General features: G+C 41.8%; 1 protein-coding gene across 16 annotated transcripts in view; it reads left to right on the forward strand.

The window, feature by feature from the left end:
• Positions 1 to 1,794: 1,794 nt before the first annotated feature.
• tnika (TRAF2 and NCK interacting kinase a) overlaps positions 1,795 to 19,849 on the forward strand; it is a 62,184-nt gene continuing 44,129 nt past the window's right edge. For 10 of the 16 annotated variants that reach the window (XM_069152671.1, XM_069152672.1, XM_069152678.1 and 7 more), the window contains exons 1-2: positions 1,796 to 2,217; positions 14,477 to 14,542. In XM_069152671.1, coding sequence (XP_069008772.1) covers positions 2,161 to 2,217; positions 14,477 to 14,542 — 123 coding nt within the window. In that variant the 5' untranslated portion in view covers positions 1,796 to 2,160. Of the gene's footprint in view, positions 2,218 to 14,476; positions 14,543 to 19,849 lie in introns of all 16 variants that reach the window. The other 6 variants (XM_069152667.1, XM_069152668.1, XM_069152669.1 and 3 more) reach the window with 2 other exon arrangements.

Genomic DNA, 19,849 nt, shown 5'->3' on the forward strand with positions numbered 1-19,849 from the left:
AGACAAGATGGTCAACTTGACAAACCTGTTTAGTCAAATCATATTTTTAATTTCCCTTCTTATATAATCAGCAAAATTAAGTTTGTAATTGATTTTTGAGCAATTTAATTATTTATTTTGTATAAATAATACATTTATATTTTTTCTTGCTTAAAAGGTGAGTGAATTCGTATGAAAATGTTTTTGTTTCTTCTTATTTGAGTATCTTAATTCTAGTTGAATTCTAGAAGACTTTTTGAGAAGTCTTTGCTGTTTAATTAACTTTAATGTAAAATGCAAAAGCTATGGATTGGGACTACAGGAGGGAAGGCAGATGTATGTGATGACATAAATGATCCTTTGCATTGATCAACCCAACATTAATAAGTGTGTGTAATGGGAAACTCTTCTTGTATTTTCTTGCCTAACTTGCTGAGCATACAGTTGGAAGCTATGAACATGATGAGGTCTGACTGAATCCTCTATCTGTGCCAACTTTGTTTTATAATAACCAAGAAACTTCCACATTAAATACACAGAGAAAAATGTCTCACACCTGGGAACCTAACTGCTCATCCCTAAATTCCTAGGTTTTTCCTTTGTTTTTATTTGTCACTTAACCTGAATGCCAGAGCCCTCGCCCTTTCTATGGAAAGAGGTGCGCTGTAAATTCGAAATGGATAAACACATTTTAGCTTGAAACAACACATTTCCTGATTCGTTAGAATAGGGCCTTTTTATTGTTCGTGTTTGAGTGTGAGAAGTCAGAAATAGGTCGTTCCTGCATGGGAATTGTCATTGCTGACTTAAATAAAAATATGTTTGTCAGTTTCATTGACTAAATCAAATACGTTGCAGTTTGTAAGTAGCTCATTGACATTACTTAATAGAAATTCACGTTGACTTTTGGTGTTTTATGGACTTGACTTTGACTTTTTGAACTTTGAACATGACCTTTTCCACATGGCCTCCTTCAGTGACACTGGTCACACCCTAAGCAAGGCAAAACCTGACAGTATACTGCGGTGGACTGATAGGTGTGTTACACACTTTGGCTGATAATGTAAATAGTTGAGACCTGATTCTTTTGTGAACATCGATAATTCCACCTTTTTCTGCTGAACTAAAAAGTATTTCCTCTCTGTACTGCTTGCATTCCGGCAAATCTATTAGCTCCTAAAGTGGAATTAGGGTTCCAGAAACCCACAGAAGTTTTGTATTTTTAGTGGCAGACAAACAATTTCCTCAGTCGTTTTTTTACACTCTTTATCAACGGTGATTTCCTCTTCCATAGTAAGGATAGGAATTATATGGAATAATTTAAATCTAACTGGTGGGGAGCGATTTAAGGCCCCACCCCCCTTCAGTTGTACACATGAAGTTCAGTTTATGGATCATACTCTTTAGTCAGTGGAACCAGTTGTAAAATGTGTTGTGTGGCATTTTAATTTTTTTTACTGTCTGTTGGATGCTGCTTTGTTGTCCTTGGTTGGATTTGATATTAGATTGCTCTGGTTATTCTGTAACATGTAAACTGCTTGCAGGTATTACACAAATATATGTTCGTACCATTGTTTTCAATTCTTTCTTTCTTGATCAACATTTTCTCACATTCTTAAATATATAACATGCAAAGTGACATCAGTCATTCAATAAAAAAGGAACTGCTCCAAAGCATTCGGAACACTGGGAAGAAAAAAGTTTGGGAGTCCCTGCTGCCTGAGCAAACCCCGCCCGGTAACAGGCGTGGTTTGCTGAGGCAGTAGTGCGCTCCCACCTCCCTCCTTCTGTATATTTACTGGCTGGCTGTCACAGCAGTGGCTCCACCAGAAGCTATCCACTCTCCGCAGAGCTTCACCTTTCTCCGTACAGTCTACATCTCGCAGACATGGACCTGGAAGTGCTGATGTGCACGGCGCTCTCGCTTTCAATCCACCACGCGTTTGCGCTCTAGCTGTGCGCTCCCGGCCAGAGGCACGTCCTGCTGCTGACCGCAACGGGACCGATATTATATTGTTGTCCGCGGAGACATCACTGTGTCGGAGAGAGAGAGAGAGAGAGAGAGAGAGAGAGTGGGGGACAGCAGAGACAGAGCAGCAGAGGAGACCACACAGTCGTGACAGCAAAGGCCGTCTCAGGATATCTGGCAACAGAGAGCGTTTTGTTTGTGTGTCCTCCATCATGGCGAGTGACTCTCCGGCTCGGAGTCTGGACGAAATCGACCTATCCGCTTTGAGGGTAAGATGGTGTGACCTATAATTTCAATGAAAATATAAGAAACTGATGTGTGAGTGTGCGTGCGTGCGCGCGCGCGCGCGTTCCTCCTTCCCGTGCACCTGATAGTGCTCCCTGAATAACAACCGGCAGAAGAGCAGAGGAGGCTGCAAAAGGCGGATGTGTGGGAGACGGACCGCCACAATGTGTCAAAATATAGACCAAATTAAATATAGACACTAAACTACAATGACAGCTGGCACGTGCATCTGATGCCTTATCTTCACTGGAGTCAGTAACAGCAAGGTTGATGGTGTGTGTGATGCTGAATGAGGTTGTAGCTGTGATTTTTGCTGACCTGGATGGGGGGGGTTTCTATCTTTTTTCACTTGGCCAGCCTATTATAGGCTCATCAGCCCAGATTCAGAGTGGAATTTAAGCTATTTCTACCACACACTGCTGAATCACCTGGCTTTTGTGTTGTGGGAGCGAGACAGAAACTGTTTTCAGACCAAATTGATCCCAGAATTTCTTCCTCTTAAACTAGTTTCCTCCTCTTGCTGTTTTTGGTTCAATTTGCTCGGTGGGTGTGTGTGTGTGTGTGTATGAAAGAGAGAGAGTGTGTGTGTGTGTGTGTGTGAGAGAGAGAGCCAACCAACCTACCTACCTGTAGTCACTGTAGCCCACTTTCAATCACAGCTGAAGCCTTGCATGCTGCAATTCTTTTGTTCATCCTATATGTGCTGCCATCCACAACGCACACACACACAGACAGACATACACACTAACAGCCTCCTGTGCTTGTGTTTATGCGTGGATACCCATGTTTTCACTTCACTGGGCATTATGTGTGTGTTTCTAATGTGTGGGTGTCTGCCAAGCGGATAGTCAGCTGCATACAAGTTAAGGGATGCTGCACATGAGAACAGGGCTTCAGCTAAAGACCTGTTTGCTGCTTTGAGAGACAAAACAACATCTCTCTCTCTCTCTCTCTCTCTCTCTCTCTCTCTTTCTCATATACACACACACACACACACACACACACACACACACATACATAAGGTGCAGTTGTTGTATGCCTGTCTGCATTGACCTGTTTTCCTGTCTGTTCGATTGTGACCACATGTCCTTTTTTATACCTCTAGTTCTCTGTTCTCTGTCTTATTTCCTTTGTGTTTGCTTGTTTCGGTTTCCGCTTCAGTCACAGCTGCTCATCCTCTACCTGCATGCTGTTCCCCTTCTTTTTTTTTTTTTTTCTATCAATTTCATCACCTGTTTTTCAGCATCTTGTCTGTCTGACTGACTGAATGCAGCTCCCCAGTCTATCTGCCAGCAGCTCTGTCTCTTAGCATTATCTCTCTGTGCCCACCTCCCTGAACTGCCTGCAGGAAGACTAACTTGTTCACACGGGAGTTGAAGCAAGTGTCGACAAAAAACCCCCCCAAAAAACATTACTTTTGAGGTTTACATGTGACGCGTTTTCACCCGGTGAAAGAGTAGAATTAAAGACAGAATTGAAAGGAGAACATGAAAGAAGAACATGAAAGAAGAGGAAGATGAGGACAGGGAGATTGCAAAAGACAGGCGAGCTGAACAGGAATGACGAATGACGAAGAGGAGGCAAGTTCCAGTCCGAGTTCCAGTCCGTTGGGAGTCAGCCCATGTATGTCCTGTTCTTTCACAGGCGTGACTTTAAGTGCTCGTCTCTCTGTGACTCAGCGGCAGCTACAAGGACACACACACATACACACATGGGCAAATGCTCACATGTTTGTTTTTACATGGCATGGTCATGTATTTAAGTGAATATGTGAGAAATCTCATAATCATTGAACTCTTTTATGGATTATGCTCATGCATGTTTGTACACAATTTTGGCTTATTATCATCAGAAAGAGAACGGTCCTCAAAGGTTCTTTGGTGCCAAAGTAGCAAGTCACTCATTTCTAACTGTTTTTGTGCACTCAGGTTTTGTTTGAAGCCAAACTTTATTTTAAATTTCTGTGGAAATCCAATGGATAATTTGATGGAATAGAATTTGATTATTTCACTCAGTTTTAATGTCACACAGCTTCAAAAAAGAGTTGAAACAAGCCAAACTTGAATCGATATTTTTCCAAACCCAAAGCTACTTAAAAAGAAGTAAAGATTGGATGTTTGTGTTTTTAGTCTCTGTTGTGTATGTAGAACCTGCATGATAAGAGGGTGCAGTGTCGCAATTGTAGGTAGCAATTTGACCGGCCTGTCTTTTCTCCCATAAGTGTGTTTCACAACTTGTAGTTAATGACAACACAAAAATGTGTTGACATCACGAGTGAGATTAATCCACATGAACAAAGTCTCATGTGTCTGTTCACAGCAGCAAAACAGACACACAAACCCACAGTCTAAGATGAGTGTACAGTCAACCACTGGACTGGCTAGACAGGAAGTAGGTCAGCTGGCTCTGAGGAGGTGGGGAGGGGAGGTGGGAGGTGATTATAATACAGGCATTGGTGGTGACCATGGGATAGTGCATTGTGTTTTTGTGTCGGGGGTTGTCCAGGGCCGTAGCTCGCTTGCTCTTTAGACCATTACACACACACACACACACACACACACACACACACAAGGACAAACATATTTCAGCATATTGATACAAAGAGACAGACAAACGCTGTGTGGGAAATATAGGGGAGAGAGAAGTGTCTTTTCATGTTCGCCTTCTCTGCACTTTTCACTTTCACTTTTTCTTTTTCTCTCTCTCTCTCTCTCTCTCTCTCTCTCTCTCTCTCTCTCTCTCTCTCTCTGTTTTCCTATGCCTGTCATGCTCTCTGAGACATTTGCTGGTGTCTATCACACATCACCCCCAGCAGCACCTGTATACAGTACGTGCATGTCTCACTTGAGTGAGAAAAGGCCAGACTTATTAGCAGGGTCAGAGATGTCACCACTCCAACGCGTTACACAATGACAGCCAAAAAGGGGGCACAAGGTCTGCGGTTTTTACACAGACAGTGGTTTTTATGTAAAGTGATGCGAACACATAGGTCAGAGGCATCAGAAGCACGGGCTCACCCAGTCAGCTGATGAGAATAACAGATGGTCAACCAGCAGGAAGTACAGCCACAGCACTACACTGACACACACAAAGCACGCGCACGCGCACGCAGCACACACACACACACACACACACACACACACACACACACACACACACACACACACACACACAGGTATAGTGGCAGTAGACTAATGTGCTGTGCAGGGACTCAGGTGTGAGATCTGAGATGAAAGGGAGAGCAGGTGAGGATGAAGGGATGGTGACATGGTCAGGGAAAGACGCAGAGAAAGCTGGAGAGGGAAACAGGAGGTTTGAAGATGAATGCAGCTTACAGAGACTTGGAGTGACACTGAGAGACAGAGAGAGAGCAGAGAGTGAAGAAGAAAACAACAGAGGCTGAGCTCAGGCTTAAAGGTGGAGATGTGACCAGTGACTAAAGTAGTCCAAGGCAAAGACCCCACTCCCGAGCTTCTCCCTCCCTCCCTCCCTCCCTCCCTCCCTCCCTCCCTATCCCTGTTGCCCAGTAAGGCCGCATTCCACGGCCCCTCACCATGGGCGCCATAGTAACGGGGCCACAGCAGTGCCCAAGGCTTACACAGAGCTTATTCATGAATAGTCTATATACTGTATGGCAGTCTGTCGCTGAGAAATGCCCCTCTCCCTCCCACCCTCCCTCCCACTCTGCCTGCCTGCTTCTAGTTGACCTATTTTCTCCCCCCCCCCCCAAGTCACTGTGGAGTTGCATTAAGTCTTTAATTCTCAACCATACAAGTGCTAACATGTATAAATTGATGTGGTGTGCTTAAAAATTTGACTTTACTTTAAGCCCCTCTATTTAGCTTTTAATGGCAATATATATATATAAACAGGATTTATAACTGACTATATATAGTTGAATTCACTACAAGGACATTTAAGGACACTTATTTTTTTAATTTATAGAATTTGATTATAACTTAAAAATGTATATTTTTTTTATATTATTCACCAACTGTTTTCATACGAGTATCCATTGATGACTGGATTGTATTATTTGTTTACAATAAATTGATCTTAAATTATATGAAGCAAATTGTAAATTATATTACGTTGGAAACCGTGTTTTAAATGCTTGCTTTTAAATGCTTAAGGTGTTTTAAGTGAAATTTCTGCCATATCAAATTAATAGTTGCGGATATTTTTATGCAAGTGTCCTTTCTGCAAGTTAGCTGATTTTAGAAAATACTATTTCTGGGAAAAGATTTGTTATCTGAAACATTCAGGTTTTCCTGGGAAACTTATCGCATGCAGAGGAAGTGATGTGGTTGATATTTCCAGCAGCAACAGCTATGGTTTGTAGTGCATAATTTCTGAGCAGGCAAAGAAAATGAAATTCAACGAAAAAGACATCAGAGTACAGCAGCCACACTCTCTGGTTTCCAAATGACTTCTTGGAAGCACTTAGCATCAACAGCACAGCAATCAACAAAGATGATACCACAACATAAAAAACACAAAAGCTATGATTCTCTAGATTTTAACTTTCAATTATTGTGCATTTCATTGCAGCATGCTTTAAAGACATTTAGGGATACATTTAAACATGAGTATGCAGAGCACAACGTGCTGTTTTCTCTCCTCTCTCGCACACTAATATACACTCACACTTGATCTGAAGTGCTTGAAGGAAACGTGTGCACGTAAACAGGTCCATGGTCGGAGCTGAATCCCTCCGTTGTGTTTAGGGCAGGGAGGAAAGACAGATGGATTGAAATGACAGAGGGAGAGAGCGGAGGTCAAAAATTGAGAAGAAAAAAAATGAATGATGAGGGGGATGGCGGGATGGGCGAAGAGATGACAGGGAAAGGTGTGAGAGATGACAAGCTGGCAGAGACGGATGGTGCGAGGCGACGACCTGATGGGTTCTTTAGCGTCGCAGAACAAACCCCACTGCGTGTATCGTCTTCAGCGCACTGTAAATCTGTGATTAAGAGTTGACTCCTGTTAATGTACTGTACATGTCTGGGTGAGACGTACTGGGAATTAGGCTACCGCGGCCTCTCCTTGTAAAAGCAAGCAGTGGTGAGCCCTGTTTTTAAGTGTAAGTGGTTTTATGAGACAGACCCAGCCCCAGCATGACTCCCATTATCCTCTTATGGTCTCTAATTTAATCCACCTCACTTTTCCGAAATTCACTTTCTATAGGCACTAACTGCACTCACCTGGCTGCTGTCTAATGCACAAAAAGATAAGCTATAGATATACTGGTAGGCCTATAAAATCAGGACAAGAATTAGCCTTAGTGAGTTTTCAAAGAATACTTATTAGTGATTAGTTTAGTGTCTCATGTAGTCATCATTATCCTCCATAAACCCAGTTGATCTAAGTGTTTTAAATACCATTGCGCTACAACAAATATGCGGAATCAACTCTTAAAGCAACATTCATAGATTATTTTATTTTTTTTTGTCTACCTTGAGTCAGCAGATTAAGATTTAAAACAACAGGGGTCCGTTTATGCAGTTTATATGACGAATTTGTTGGCAAACACTTGTGTATTTTTGTTCAGCAGACACAAAGCAACAGTGTTTTTTGACCAACATACGCTCTCTTTATTTTCATCTCTATTTTAAATTTTCCGGCTGCTACATGATGTACTGTTAGCTGCTGTCTAACTTTGTTGGCTGTTTGCTGGGCAGTGTTCAGTTGATTATCAGACCTATTTGATCTCCGCAGCTTGTTACTCTAAATGGCTACCTGCCGGGGAGTAGGTTAATATGAGCAGTGAGAGTGAATAAAAACAGTAAAGTTTTGCCAACAAAACCAAAACAATGAGTTTAAGGAGGCTAAAATACTCTACAGATTGTATAGAAACTGCCCACTGAGTAACATCTTTTACATTACACGTCACAATATATGTAATCATTTGAGCCATTGGTTATAAAGAAATATACATCAGTGAAATTTTAATTGTAATTACTTTCTTGCAGGAATGACACCACTCTGTAGCAAACTCCATCTATCGGGCATCTAAGTATGCTGAAGGAGAACCACAGTATAAATGATGTTTACTTCAGGCCTGGGTCTGCTTGATAAAGTCATAACTTAACTTCACTGTGAAGAATGTTTAGAAAATTCAGTGCTCAGTCTTGCTTTGTTGTGACAGGAATGCACAATGAACACACTAGCGGATATAGATTTTTCTTTTTACAAATTTAAGAATACATGTTAAATGAAACAATTTATACAAAGTAACTTCAGTGTTGATGAGACAATTAATCACTTAGTTAATCAGTTAAGTGTTAAACTCATTACCAGACAAAAATGCCAAGGATTTACTGGATTTATGTTCTCAAATGTGAAGACTTGCTGCTTTTCTTTGTATTGTAAATACATAAATAGAATATATTATATTGTGGACTTTTGGTGTTGGTGGTCTGGCTTGTCAACAATGAGATGGATGGTTGATTATTTGTAGTATCAATGTGATGTAGGTGTAAAATGTTCTTTTCATGAACTCACAAAGAGCAATTTGCTTTGTTCTTTTGTGTTTAATGAGTGCAGTTTGTTTTGAGATTATGGTTTTATCCCTTCAGCAATTTGTTCCACTGTGACTATAACCTCATTGATTAGATTCCAGAACCTGCACAGATTTACTTGTTTTAGTGGAACCCTCATATCACTTATTGCTCCCTTGGTGTTTGTACTTTTGAGAGATGTGTTTTTCCCTATCTGTCTTACATTTTGTTTCCTATCTCCTGCTTATTCATATATCACATGTTGATATAGTTAAAGTGTGTATTTATGCGTGTTCAGTGTGACAAGTGTAGATAGGAATGTGGTGCTAAACTGCTAGGACAAACTGTAACAGATAGATATCTGATACAAAATCTTCTGTGGCAAATACATGTCATGCTCCTGCTAATAAAACCTCCTTTTGATATGCAGGTTACTGTCCCCATAATACTATTTGATCTTTTAAAAGTCGCACCGTTTTCGTGGTTAAACGTGACATGGCTGACAAAGACGGGCCGACAGAAACACATGTAGACTTTCAGACGTGACGCCAAAGTACAAAGTAAAATGGTTTATAACAGAAGGAGTGTCGTTTGGTTTACTTATTTTTCAAGTGTTTGCCCTTCAGTTGAAGCTCTTGAGTTTTGCAGCATTATCTGAGAAACTAAAGCAGGAGTGGCACTGGCAAGCACGCAAACAGTACCGACATCAGTTGTTGTAATAAATGGAAGTACTTACAATGCATCAGAAAGCTGAGTGTCAGCCAAAGACAACAAAACAAAGCTTCAGAGTGCTGCACTGTTTCTTATGAAGTGGCAAAATCTCTTTTTGCGAGTGACATTCGATTAACGATTAACATTAAATAGTCGGCTTTCTCAATCGGACAGCAATGAACCAACGGCTTAATACACACAATAGCAGGATTATAGAGATAGCTTTCCACAGAGCCATTATAGATATTGTTCGTGTTTATCGGACGAGGACTCGCACTCCTGATTATGTTGCTGACAAATATTGATATCTCAGCAACTGTGATCCATTATGGTATGAGGATATGTATATGTGTCAGAATCATTTGTGGACCATATCACCATTGAATGCATTTTTTTCTAATCAGATTGATTGTGTTTGCACCTGCATTTTCAGATGTGATGGAGATGGATTTTGGTCTTTTTTTTTTTCCCTGGTTTTTGCATTAAGGTTACATCTGAAGCTTTTGGTTGGATAAGAGTTAAGGTTAGGAATGTAGTGGAGAGGATTAAGGTTAGGATGTGGACCGAAAGAATGGATGCAGTCAGTAAAAGTCCTCACATGTCGTAAAGTGGCTTTCACAAGAACTGCAGCCCTGCACTCTAAAATCCATTATTAATGGCCTATAGCTGCTCATTGACCAATATCCCCTTTTTGGAGAAAAAGAGCAGGTCCACTGCTACATATATCTCACTGCTCTTGTGCTCCAAGTTAATCCTACTTCAACTTACTTGTGAACAAAACCCAGAAGTCCCAGTCTCCAGATGAAACGGCAAAACGGATTTGTTTTTGTCTGTGTATATTCATGAAGTTAGTAGAAAAGTTCTTTGTCGTATGTTGTATCAGGTGTGCCCAAAAAATATGATAATTAGTCATCTATGATGAGTCAGTGTCATGCTTTAAATATTGCAATGAATGCTTTTATAGAAAATGAAGGAAGTCGTGGTCTTCTGTGAGTTTGGAAAATTCTCAGATGTCTAGTCTGCTATGAAACCATGTCACCGGTGTTTAAAGTAATAAGAAACTGCACTCTCATCAGAGTTAAAGCAGACCTCCTCTGAAAAGTTTTGCAGAAATTATGCGTGTCTGTTTATTTTTACATCACAACGCAAATGGTTGATTCTCACTTCTTCCATTTCTCAGCACTTTTTGTTGTGTTATTCGCTATATTTAATCTCTTACTGTTATTCAGCATCTTCATGCAGACGCACACCATGATTCATCGGCCACCAGTGAGGTCATGTGGCAGTCATGTGACCTTGGTGAACGCTCAGAAGGAAAACAAATTGAGAAAAAAGGGGAAGGGGGAGAGGGGGGGGGGGGCAAAATGGCTCCAGTCCTAGGAAACTCTAAACCACGGACATGCAGTCGTGCACACGTATACACACAGACACACGTGCAGATGCACTGAAAAAAGGCTGGCGTTTTCTGAGAGCTCATTCTGCTAGTGGCCTATAAAATATGAATGATATCGTGCTATATTTTCATCAGAGAACCTAAGGACATGTATGAACTGGAGCAGCAAAAAGCCTCTGTTTTTCTAGCCACAGCATTCATTCCGCATGCTGTGCATTCAGGAGAGGCTTTTGCATGCCCGCATCATGGGTCTCCCAGTCCTTGTTGTTCCTATATACATTTACAGCATTGCATGTTTTCTTGTGTGCATGGTTTTCTTTTTCTTTTCTTATTTTCTTGAATGTTTCTGGTGTGTGTGTGTGTGTGTGTGTGTGTGTGTGTGTGTGTGTGTGTGTGTGTATACAGAGAGGGAAAGGGAGAGCATCCTTTGATGTGTCTTGGGAGAATCTGTCAGAACTTTATATGCAGCTCTGAGAGCAAATTCACGCAGCTGTCAAACACCCGGCTACCACACACACACACACACACACACACACACACACACACAAACACGCGTATACACTTGGAGAGAGAAAAAGGAAGTGAAAGGAGAAAAAAAAAAAATCTACCTGCTTAAGCTAAAGCCCTGGTCATAAGGCAATCGCACTGCTTGCAGAGTGCTGCTGTCTGCACTGTTCAAAGCGACTCACGGTTCGACTTTCTCTTTTGCACAAACACACGCGTTTAGTTAGACACATCATTTTGTGCCCACTCATACTCGTTAGAACATTTGAACAGTCGCCCTTGTGTAGGAGTGTGCTTTTGCCCTGGTGTGTGAGTGTGTGATTTTGAGAGTGTGAGAGAGCGAGACAGCGGGAGGATGTACTTGAGACGGAGAGCGAGAGAATGAGTTTGTGTGTGTGTGTGATTGTATGTGAGGGAAAGTGCATGCGTGTCTGCGTCTGCAGAACAAAACAGAGAAGAAAGGGTGAAAGGACAGGAAAAGGAAGGCGAGAGCAAGAAAAGCACAAGGCCCTGTCTTCAGAAACAGCTGACAGGTTGACAGGTCTGCTGAGACCAACAGAAACAAACATATAGAGACGGAGAGGGAGGTGGAGAGCTGAAAGTGAAGAACAGAGGAAAGGCAAAGACTACAAAAGTATTCTCTATGAAGATATACAGTATGCAAACACCTTGAGCATGCAGTAAATATTTGTTATACTCTAACCGAAATGCACTGAAGCTTTCTTTTTTCATTCGGCCATAATTCCGTGTTATTTTCTTCTCAGTGCTGTGGTTGCACTCATAGATCTGCATGGTATGCCTGCAAAGTTTGCTGCAAGTTCAACTGAAAATTCACAGGCATGACATGAATGTCAAGTGCAGACAGTTAGAAACCAGAGTGTGAAACAAAAGTGTGGTTGGGCCAGACTGTGAATGAGAAGAGGTGATAGGGTTAAGTGAAATGAGACTGAGGTGGAAAGAGAGTCTGTCACTTTTCAGAAAGGAAATAAAACAATTCTTTGTTGAAAGGGGAATTGTCTGTGAAAAACGGGTATGGTGTCATATAGCCTCTTCTCTCTCTTGCACAAGTCCCAGTGTAGATAGACACAGTAGTGCAGTTTATTTTGGTGACTCAGCAATGAAATAAGCCTCTAGCTATGCCCTGACTAGATTAGCTCATTTCTATATGTCTTCTGTTGCTCCTGGCTATGATATTGTTAAAACCACTTAAAAAAAAAAGTAAAAAAATATCAAAACTAACAGAAATTCCTTTGTATTTGAGTATATTTCTTTTAGCTGACACAGTAGAATTGGCTGTGATATATTGTAATCCACATTCCAAGCTTTTATAGTGAGAATTTAAAGAGCCATCATTGTACAAGACCACATTCTTGTTTGTTTATTGCTACAGACACTGTGCGTATGAATGTCTTGGGATTAGCTCTGACATAGTCATCATTCTTCTGGCAGAAAGATTGAGGTATAAAGCTGAGAATAGTTGACCCAAAATGAAGGATGGTAACATTTACCAAACTTGTTCATTGTGAGGACGCCCCGGGAGAGAAAAGCGACATGGCAGAAGTTGGTAAAAGGGCCCCAGTGTTTTCTGGAAACTCATTCACTGTTGGAATGAGAGAAGCGTTGCGGGAAGAGGGACTTGTCCTGGACACTGTCAGGAATGAAAGCCAGCGAGTGGAGATAAAAGAATGAGAGAGACATAGATGGACTTTGGCTGGTGGAGCAGAGAGAGAGAGAGGAGGAAGAAGAGGAAGAAGAGGGTGAATACCAGCTATTGTTGGAATGCCGTAGCAACATGCAGCAGAGAGGAAGGGGGAGGTGTTCGTGTGTTCGCGTGTGTGTGTGTGTGTGTGTGTGTGTGTGTGTGTGTGTGTGTGTGTGTGTGTGTGTGTGTGTGTGTGTGTGTGTGTGTGTGTGTGTGTGTGTTTGCGGGGGTCATTGGGTTTTTTTGCTCTGTTCTTCGAGCTGCTCCTTGTCAGAGATGCGTTGAGTTCCGTGTTGCGACTGCGGGGTTAAATTATTATCTCGCCTGGATGCGAGCCTAAAACAATCCGGTGCTGCATTTCAGACCACTGTATCAACACTTGGAGAGCTCAGTAGGAAGAGCCAGACATCACTGCTGAGTTAAACTATCAGCACAGTTTAGATTGCATGCCCACTGTTGTGATATGGATTTAAAAAACAAAACAAACACACACACAAAAAAAAAAAAATCACCCTCAATGTACAGCTACTGTGTGCTGGCAGCTCTGGGAGGCCAACTTAACGTTAGCAGGCTAACATGCTCACAATAACCCAGTGAACATGCTGATGTTTGGCAGGTTTGCTGCAGTTTAGTTTGTCAACAGCTGGCGGGGATGCCGTTCGTTTAGCATGCATTTGGTTACAAAACAAAGTATTAGACAATTAAAAATGATGCTGCTGGCTAAAAGCAAGACGTTGGGGGGTTTACTGAAAGCAGCGTGTCGGATTTAGTGACATCTCGTGGTCAGGTTGCAGTTTGGGACTAACATCGTCCCCTTTCAAAGTGTGTAAGAGGCTGCAAACCTCTCCCAGAAGGTGCACATCCAAACATGGTGGTGCAACATGGCAGGCTCCATCAACGAGGACTCGCTTTCTTTGTAGATATGAAGGGGAAGTTAAAAAAAAACAACAACCAAAAAAACACAAGAAATCTTAGTTTCAGGTGATTACACACTGATGAAAACATAATTATGAATATTATGTTTGCCAATAGATCACCTTAATCCTTCACACTGAACCTTTTAATTCATGACAGTTCATCCAGAGTTAAACTTGAGGGTCTGTACGAAATTGTATGACAATCCTTCCAGTAGGGTGGCACTACAGCAAAAGTCAACTCACAGGGGCAATAAATGTTCTTGGCAATCTGCCGTGTAGTTGTTGAGCTATTTCAGCACGTCACCCACCAAAGGGTTGAACCAGCTGGTGTCCTGTCCATGGAAACACGTGTATAACAAAATGAACGTCATGCTTTGTCATACTTGAGATTACTGTATAAAGCAGACACGTACAAAAACATACGGTACACTGTACCTCGTTGCGTTCTAAAATTAAATGATTGATCACTTTCTCATGAATCCTAATCATCCCGCTATGTTTTCTTTGCATTTACAGGATCCCGCTGGCATCTTTGAGCTGGTCGAGCTGGTAGGAAATGGCACCTATGGCCAGGTGTACAAGGTAAGATAAAGGGACTTTGAAACACATTGGTCTGTCATTGTGGTAGCACACTTCCCTATTTTAGCTCACATTTTGTTTATCTCTCCAACTAGCCCATGGAATAAAGAGCAGAAGTGTGCATTGTGATTGAAGGAAACGGAGTACAGGAAAGAATACAGGGGGCTAAAAGCAGCCCACCAGCTGGAAAGAAATGGAGCGAATGTAAAGGAGACTCTAATGCAGGGAGGAGAAGCAGAATCTGGGTCACATAAATCTACTTTTAGGACATTTCCCTCACTCTTTTCCCTTCATTTTCTCTCTATCCACTGTGTTTATGCTTCTTTATATATCTCTGCATTGGTGTATTTATCCCTCCAGATGAGGAAATGTAGGGGGATGTGTTTCTCTGAAACACAGGAAGTGTGTGTGCTAAGTTAGTCTGCTATTGTAACATCACTGCGGTTGGAGCTTTTTTGCTGTCAGATGGTCTCAGCTGTTTCCCGCAGTTGTTTGAGCAGTATCTCTCCAACCATGTCACTGTCCGAGCTTCCTCTCCCCTCCATGATAGCCCGTCGTTTCCCTGGTCCTCGCTTCCTTTTCCTGACTCTGCTGCTTTATCCTGCCGCTCTGCAGGATGTGGCATCAGCCCGTGTCACTCGTGTTTCTTCCAGCTAGAGGCGACTAAACAGTGTATGTTCAAATAAGTGGACCGCATTTCCATGTGGAAGCCCCTGCGAGTGCATGTATTTTGTGCATGATGGGAGTGTGTCTAATGGAGCAGAGAGTCAAGGTCAGGTGGTGATGGAGAGGACCGGCTCTCACAGCTGATTGGATCTAATGAAAGGTCAGACAGAGGTCAGACATGCATTTCTATGCTTCTAGAAATAATCCAACCACCTCGTGTGTATGTGTGCTTGTTTGGAAAGGACAGAAAAGGAGGAAATAAAACCACAGAAGGAACAGAGAACAGGAGAATTATGTGTATCCATTTATTGCTGACTTGGCTCTCTGCTGTCTTGGTGAAAGTCATGGCTCATTTACTGGCTGACATTCAGCCAGTCCCATACATTACTGAGCCCCAGAATGCCTGGAGCAACATCACAGGCCTGTTGGGTCGGAAGCCCATACAGCTGATCCACACTGGTTTGTGATTGGCTGTTACACCGTGTATAATGGAGTCCATATAAAAGTGTATTCTGTTACTGCTGCTAGTTGACAGCTCAAAGAAATTATATTTCCACAGATTTTTCTCTTTGCAGTTATTTTAACACATGGGCCATTCAAGTGCTGCAGAAATGCAGCCGTAAACTAGAAAAGATTTGACTCCTACATACAGATGAGCAGCAGAGTCACTTGAGCTAAAATGTCATCTATTTTAAATTTCTCGTGCGGTTGAGGTCCCTCGTCTAGGCAAGCTGCCTGCCTGAAGAGGATCAGCGTTCTGTGAGGAGGTGAATCTCTGACTCACTGAGATGATAAATTGACCTTCAGCCTGGTGGGTATTAGTGAACGGGAATTGCTTTGGCTCCAAATCATTTTCAAACACTTGTTATATCAGAAAAATAACAGAAGAATATCAGTCTGTATTTAGCTTTGGAGCTGTAGTGGGGTATTCCCATATCTGAATCAGTGAGCCCTTGCCAGTGTGCTGTGGAGTGAACACAGGTGGAGTTAGAATTTTTGCTCAGATGTAACAAGTCAGGCAGGCTGCAAAAAAGATTTTACTCCTCGTTCTGATTCCAAAAATATATTCAAATTGTTCAGTTGCCAGAGGCCAGTTTGTTTTTCTTTGATGCGACTGTGATCATAGACTGCAAGTTAACAACTTGTGCCTTGATATTTTCTTTCACACCAGTGTTTGCTTTAGCAGTTGAACAACTTGAACATCATCATAAAAATATACACAACCTACACAAGCTATCTTTATTATCTATAATGTGAAATACAAAAAATGAAAGCTCCAAATTTACTGTTTTTCATTTCACAGTCGAAAAACATTTCTGTGAATAACAAAGTTCGTCTATTTTGGAGCTGATTGAAACTTTAATAAGCCTGTTGGATGGAGAGAAAGTTGCAAGAATAAAACCTAAAAACAGCTACATTTCCAGAGAAGTTGGCATTTTTTACATTTAACCTTTAATCAAGCGCAACCATTTTATGAAAACAACACAAAAACAATCCCCGCATCCCGAATCACATACTATTACTTTTTACTTAAAGTATACACTGCAGCTACCCTTAAAAGCGATGTACTGTTGCATGTAGTATGCATCATTTCATCATTAAAAATGCACCTTATAGACTTTGATCTTCGACATTTGAAGTAAAAAGAAAAAGGATGCGATTTGAAACGAGTAGGCTTCCTTTTAATGCCTCTTCTTATTTTTTATCCTCCTTTTGGCGTACTACGTTTAACATGCGTATTGGGACATACAAAATATTTTTCCAGCATACTAAGTGGTACGGTAGTATGGATATTAGAACGCAGAGAATGTGTTGTTATGGTTCTCAGGGATATTGTTTTTTGCAGTGACTTGAACACAAGCCCACATTATAACTGCTGCAGTAGTTTGTCCTCTATGTATAATAAAGCTGGGGATATGTAGGTGTATGCCTGTCTATGCATGCAACCTCGTGTGTGTGTGTGTGTGTGTGTGTGTGTGTGTGTGTGTGTGTGTGATAGTAGTGGTCAGCACAGTGTTTTATGTTATTGGTGATAGAAGGCCAGTAATGTGCCACGTAGCTGCACTTCTGTGCGTCTGGGAGCAAGAGATAACGGGTTTATCAACAATTCTATTATGCCATCTAGTTAAATGATACAGATCTGCTCCTCAGTGCTCTTTCCTCTCTCTCTCTCTCCATCCCTCTCTTCTCCTTCCCCACGTGCACCTAAAAACCTCATCTCAATTAAAAAAAAAAATGTCTTGAAAAGTTGCTCCACATTGTTGTGTTTGTTGCAGTTTGCCTGTCAGCAAAAAAAAAAAAAAAAAAAAATTGTTAGGCCAAGAACAGTGATAGACGAGTAGCCGCAGTGAAAAGATAATTTTAGCTTGTCTTCTCACTCTGTCTCCCTCTCTCATCTTACATATCCATGGTGCTTATTTTTCCTTGTCTTGCCTCCTCTGTCTATTCATCCCCCTCACTTCTCATCCTTTGCTTTTGTGGATTTCTCTTATCAATATGTAATCACGTTTTTCTTCTTGTTTCCCCTGTTTTTTGGGTTGAAACTTCCCCTGTGAGCTGTACTTAAGGGAGCAGCCTATGCCTACAGTATGTGTGTGTGTGTGTGTGTGTGTGTGTGTGTGTGTATATATAGCTTCCACTGGCTGCTTTTAAAGGGCCATAAATAGAGAACACGAGTAATGCTGAATAATTAAACACATTCTCTCTCCACTTTCCTCCCTCTTCATCTTCCACTCTCTCCGTTTCCTCCTTTAGCTTTTGTCTCTCTGTCGTCACTCTTTTATCATCTGCCTCTCCATCGCTCCCTCATCAGTATTTCCTCCCTTTACCTTGCCACGTCTTTCCCCTCCACCCTCCTTTTATTTATTTTTTATTTTATCATGCTTCTGCTTTTGTACTGTGTCCCCCTTCTGTCCTCTTTTTTCCTGATGCCGTTGAATATTTGATGGGGCTTATGGGAATTGCACTTCTTCAACTTGAGGAAGCTCTCCTTGCCTCACAGCTGAGGAAGGAACTAAAGCCATCCCTATCCATCCATTGGCTGAGACACTGACTGACAGGACAACTCATTGACTGACAGGCTTATTGATTGGCTAATTGATTAATCACAGCTCCTTCTCACTCCCAGGAGAGAAGTAATTTTTTGCCTGATATATGCAAGGACGAGTCGAGAGGGCAACTAATCATATCACGGTCACAAGAATAGAAAAACAGCACTGATGCACACACGTGCACAAACCTATGAACCATGAAAACATTCAGTCTCATCGACTGTCTCCTTTGCTTTGGCAGCAATAAGCTATTTTCTGTGTTTGTGTCGGTCTGCCATGTTTGTGTTATTGTGAGCGCACGCTCTCTCTCTCTCCGTGACTTTGCTGTCTCTATGCAGCGGAGAGGCAGTACAAATAGGTGGGAAGGAGGCGACCAATCTTTTTCTCTCTGATGACAGAACAGAACACATCCACTCTGCTCCTCCTCAGGCAAAGTGCTCCACACACTCTTTAAATATTCACTAGTCTCTCAGAAAGACACACGCACTGTAGCAGCAGTGGCGGTTGGGGACCAGGGCCGTATGGGCTCTTATACTGTATGCTCACCGACTGTGACTCTGTATAAAGAGCAGCTGAATGGTTTCCTTTTATTGCACTGGTGTATGTGTATACAAATCAATGCGGGTTTGAAGGAACACGCGGCGGACGCCATGCCCTCATGTCGCTGTGTATGTTTGTTTCATGTAGTCAGGATTGAAGGTGATGTGTAGTCTTCTGAGCATGGCGTCTTCGTATCATGGGAATTCGGTTAACTGATGAGCGGATGACACCATTAACACGAAACGGAGGCGTGTGCAGTTACGACCTTACATGTCCACTGATGACAGGATAATCTTGTTGCCCACACAATCCGGTGTCTCGGAATGCAAACAAACAGACGGGATGCAGATTAGGATTAAGCCTTGAAGAAACACTTCATCTCGTTAACCAATGACATCTGTATCTCTCTCTCGCTCTCCTTCCCTCTCTATGCCTGTGTCTCGTTATCATTTCTAACTGCAGTACCTTGCCTGTTTAGCACCCCTATCCATCTCTCCTCCCTCATCTGCCCTCTTAAGAACTGAATAAAACTTCACAGTCGTTTCTTTTATTTGTTTTGTATCTTCTTTATCTGCTGGAAGTCAAGCTGCAAAGGACCATGGGAGATTTTTTTTTTTCTCTCTGCATGCCCGCCACAGCCATCCCCCTTTACAACACATAGGACATGTGCACACTCTCACACACACACACACACACACACACACACACACACACACACACACACACACACACACACACACACACAACCGTACACATACACACCTCAGAGAAGCAGCATGAGGTGAGAAAGCCTGATATAAAAAAGGATGGAAGATAGAGTGACTTCATTTATTCCTCTTGTTTGATGTTCTAAACTCCTCCAGCTAGTGTTTCTCAGCAGGAAAGAAGATCAAGCAAGCATATAAACTTTGTATATCTTTGAAAAGAGACATTGATAAATTATACTTCAACAGCAACTTGACAGATCAGTGGTTGGCATCGCATTTCGCACTGAATATACTACAGTCCTTCTTCCTCTGTATGCATTGCATTCCATTTAATTTATCTTAATTAA

Source organism: Embiotoca jacksoni, unplaced genomic scaffold, assembly GCF_022577435.1.
Source record: "Embiotoca jacksoni isolate LCO1_2020_lvr unplaced genomic scaffold, fEmbJac1.0.p SCAF_18, whole genome shotgun sequence".
In the NCBI taxonomy this organism is placed as follows: domain Eukaryota; kingdom Metazoa; phylum Chordata; class Actinopteri; family Embiotocidae; genus Embiotoca; species Embiotoca jacksoni.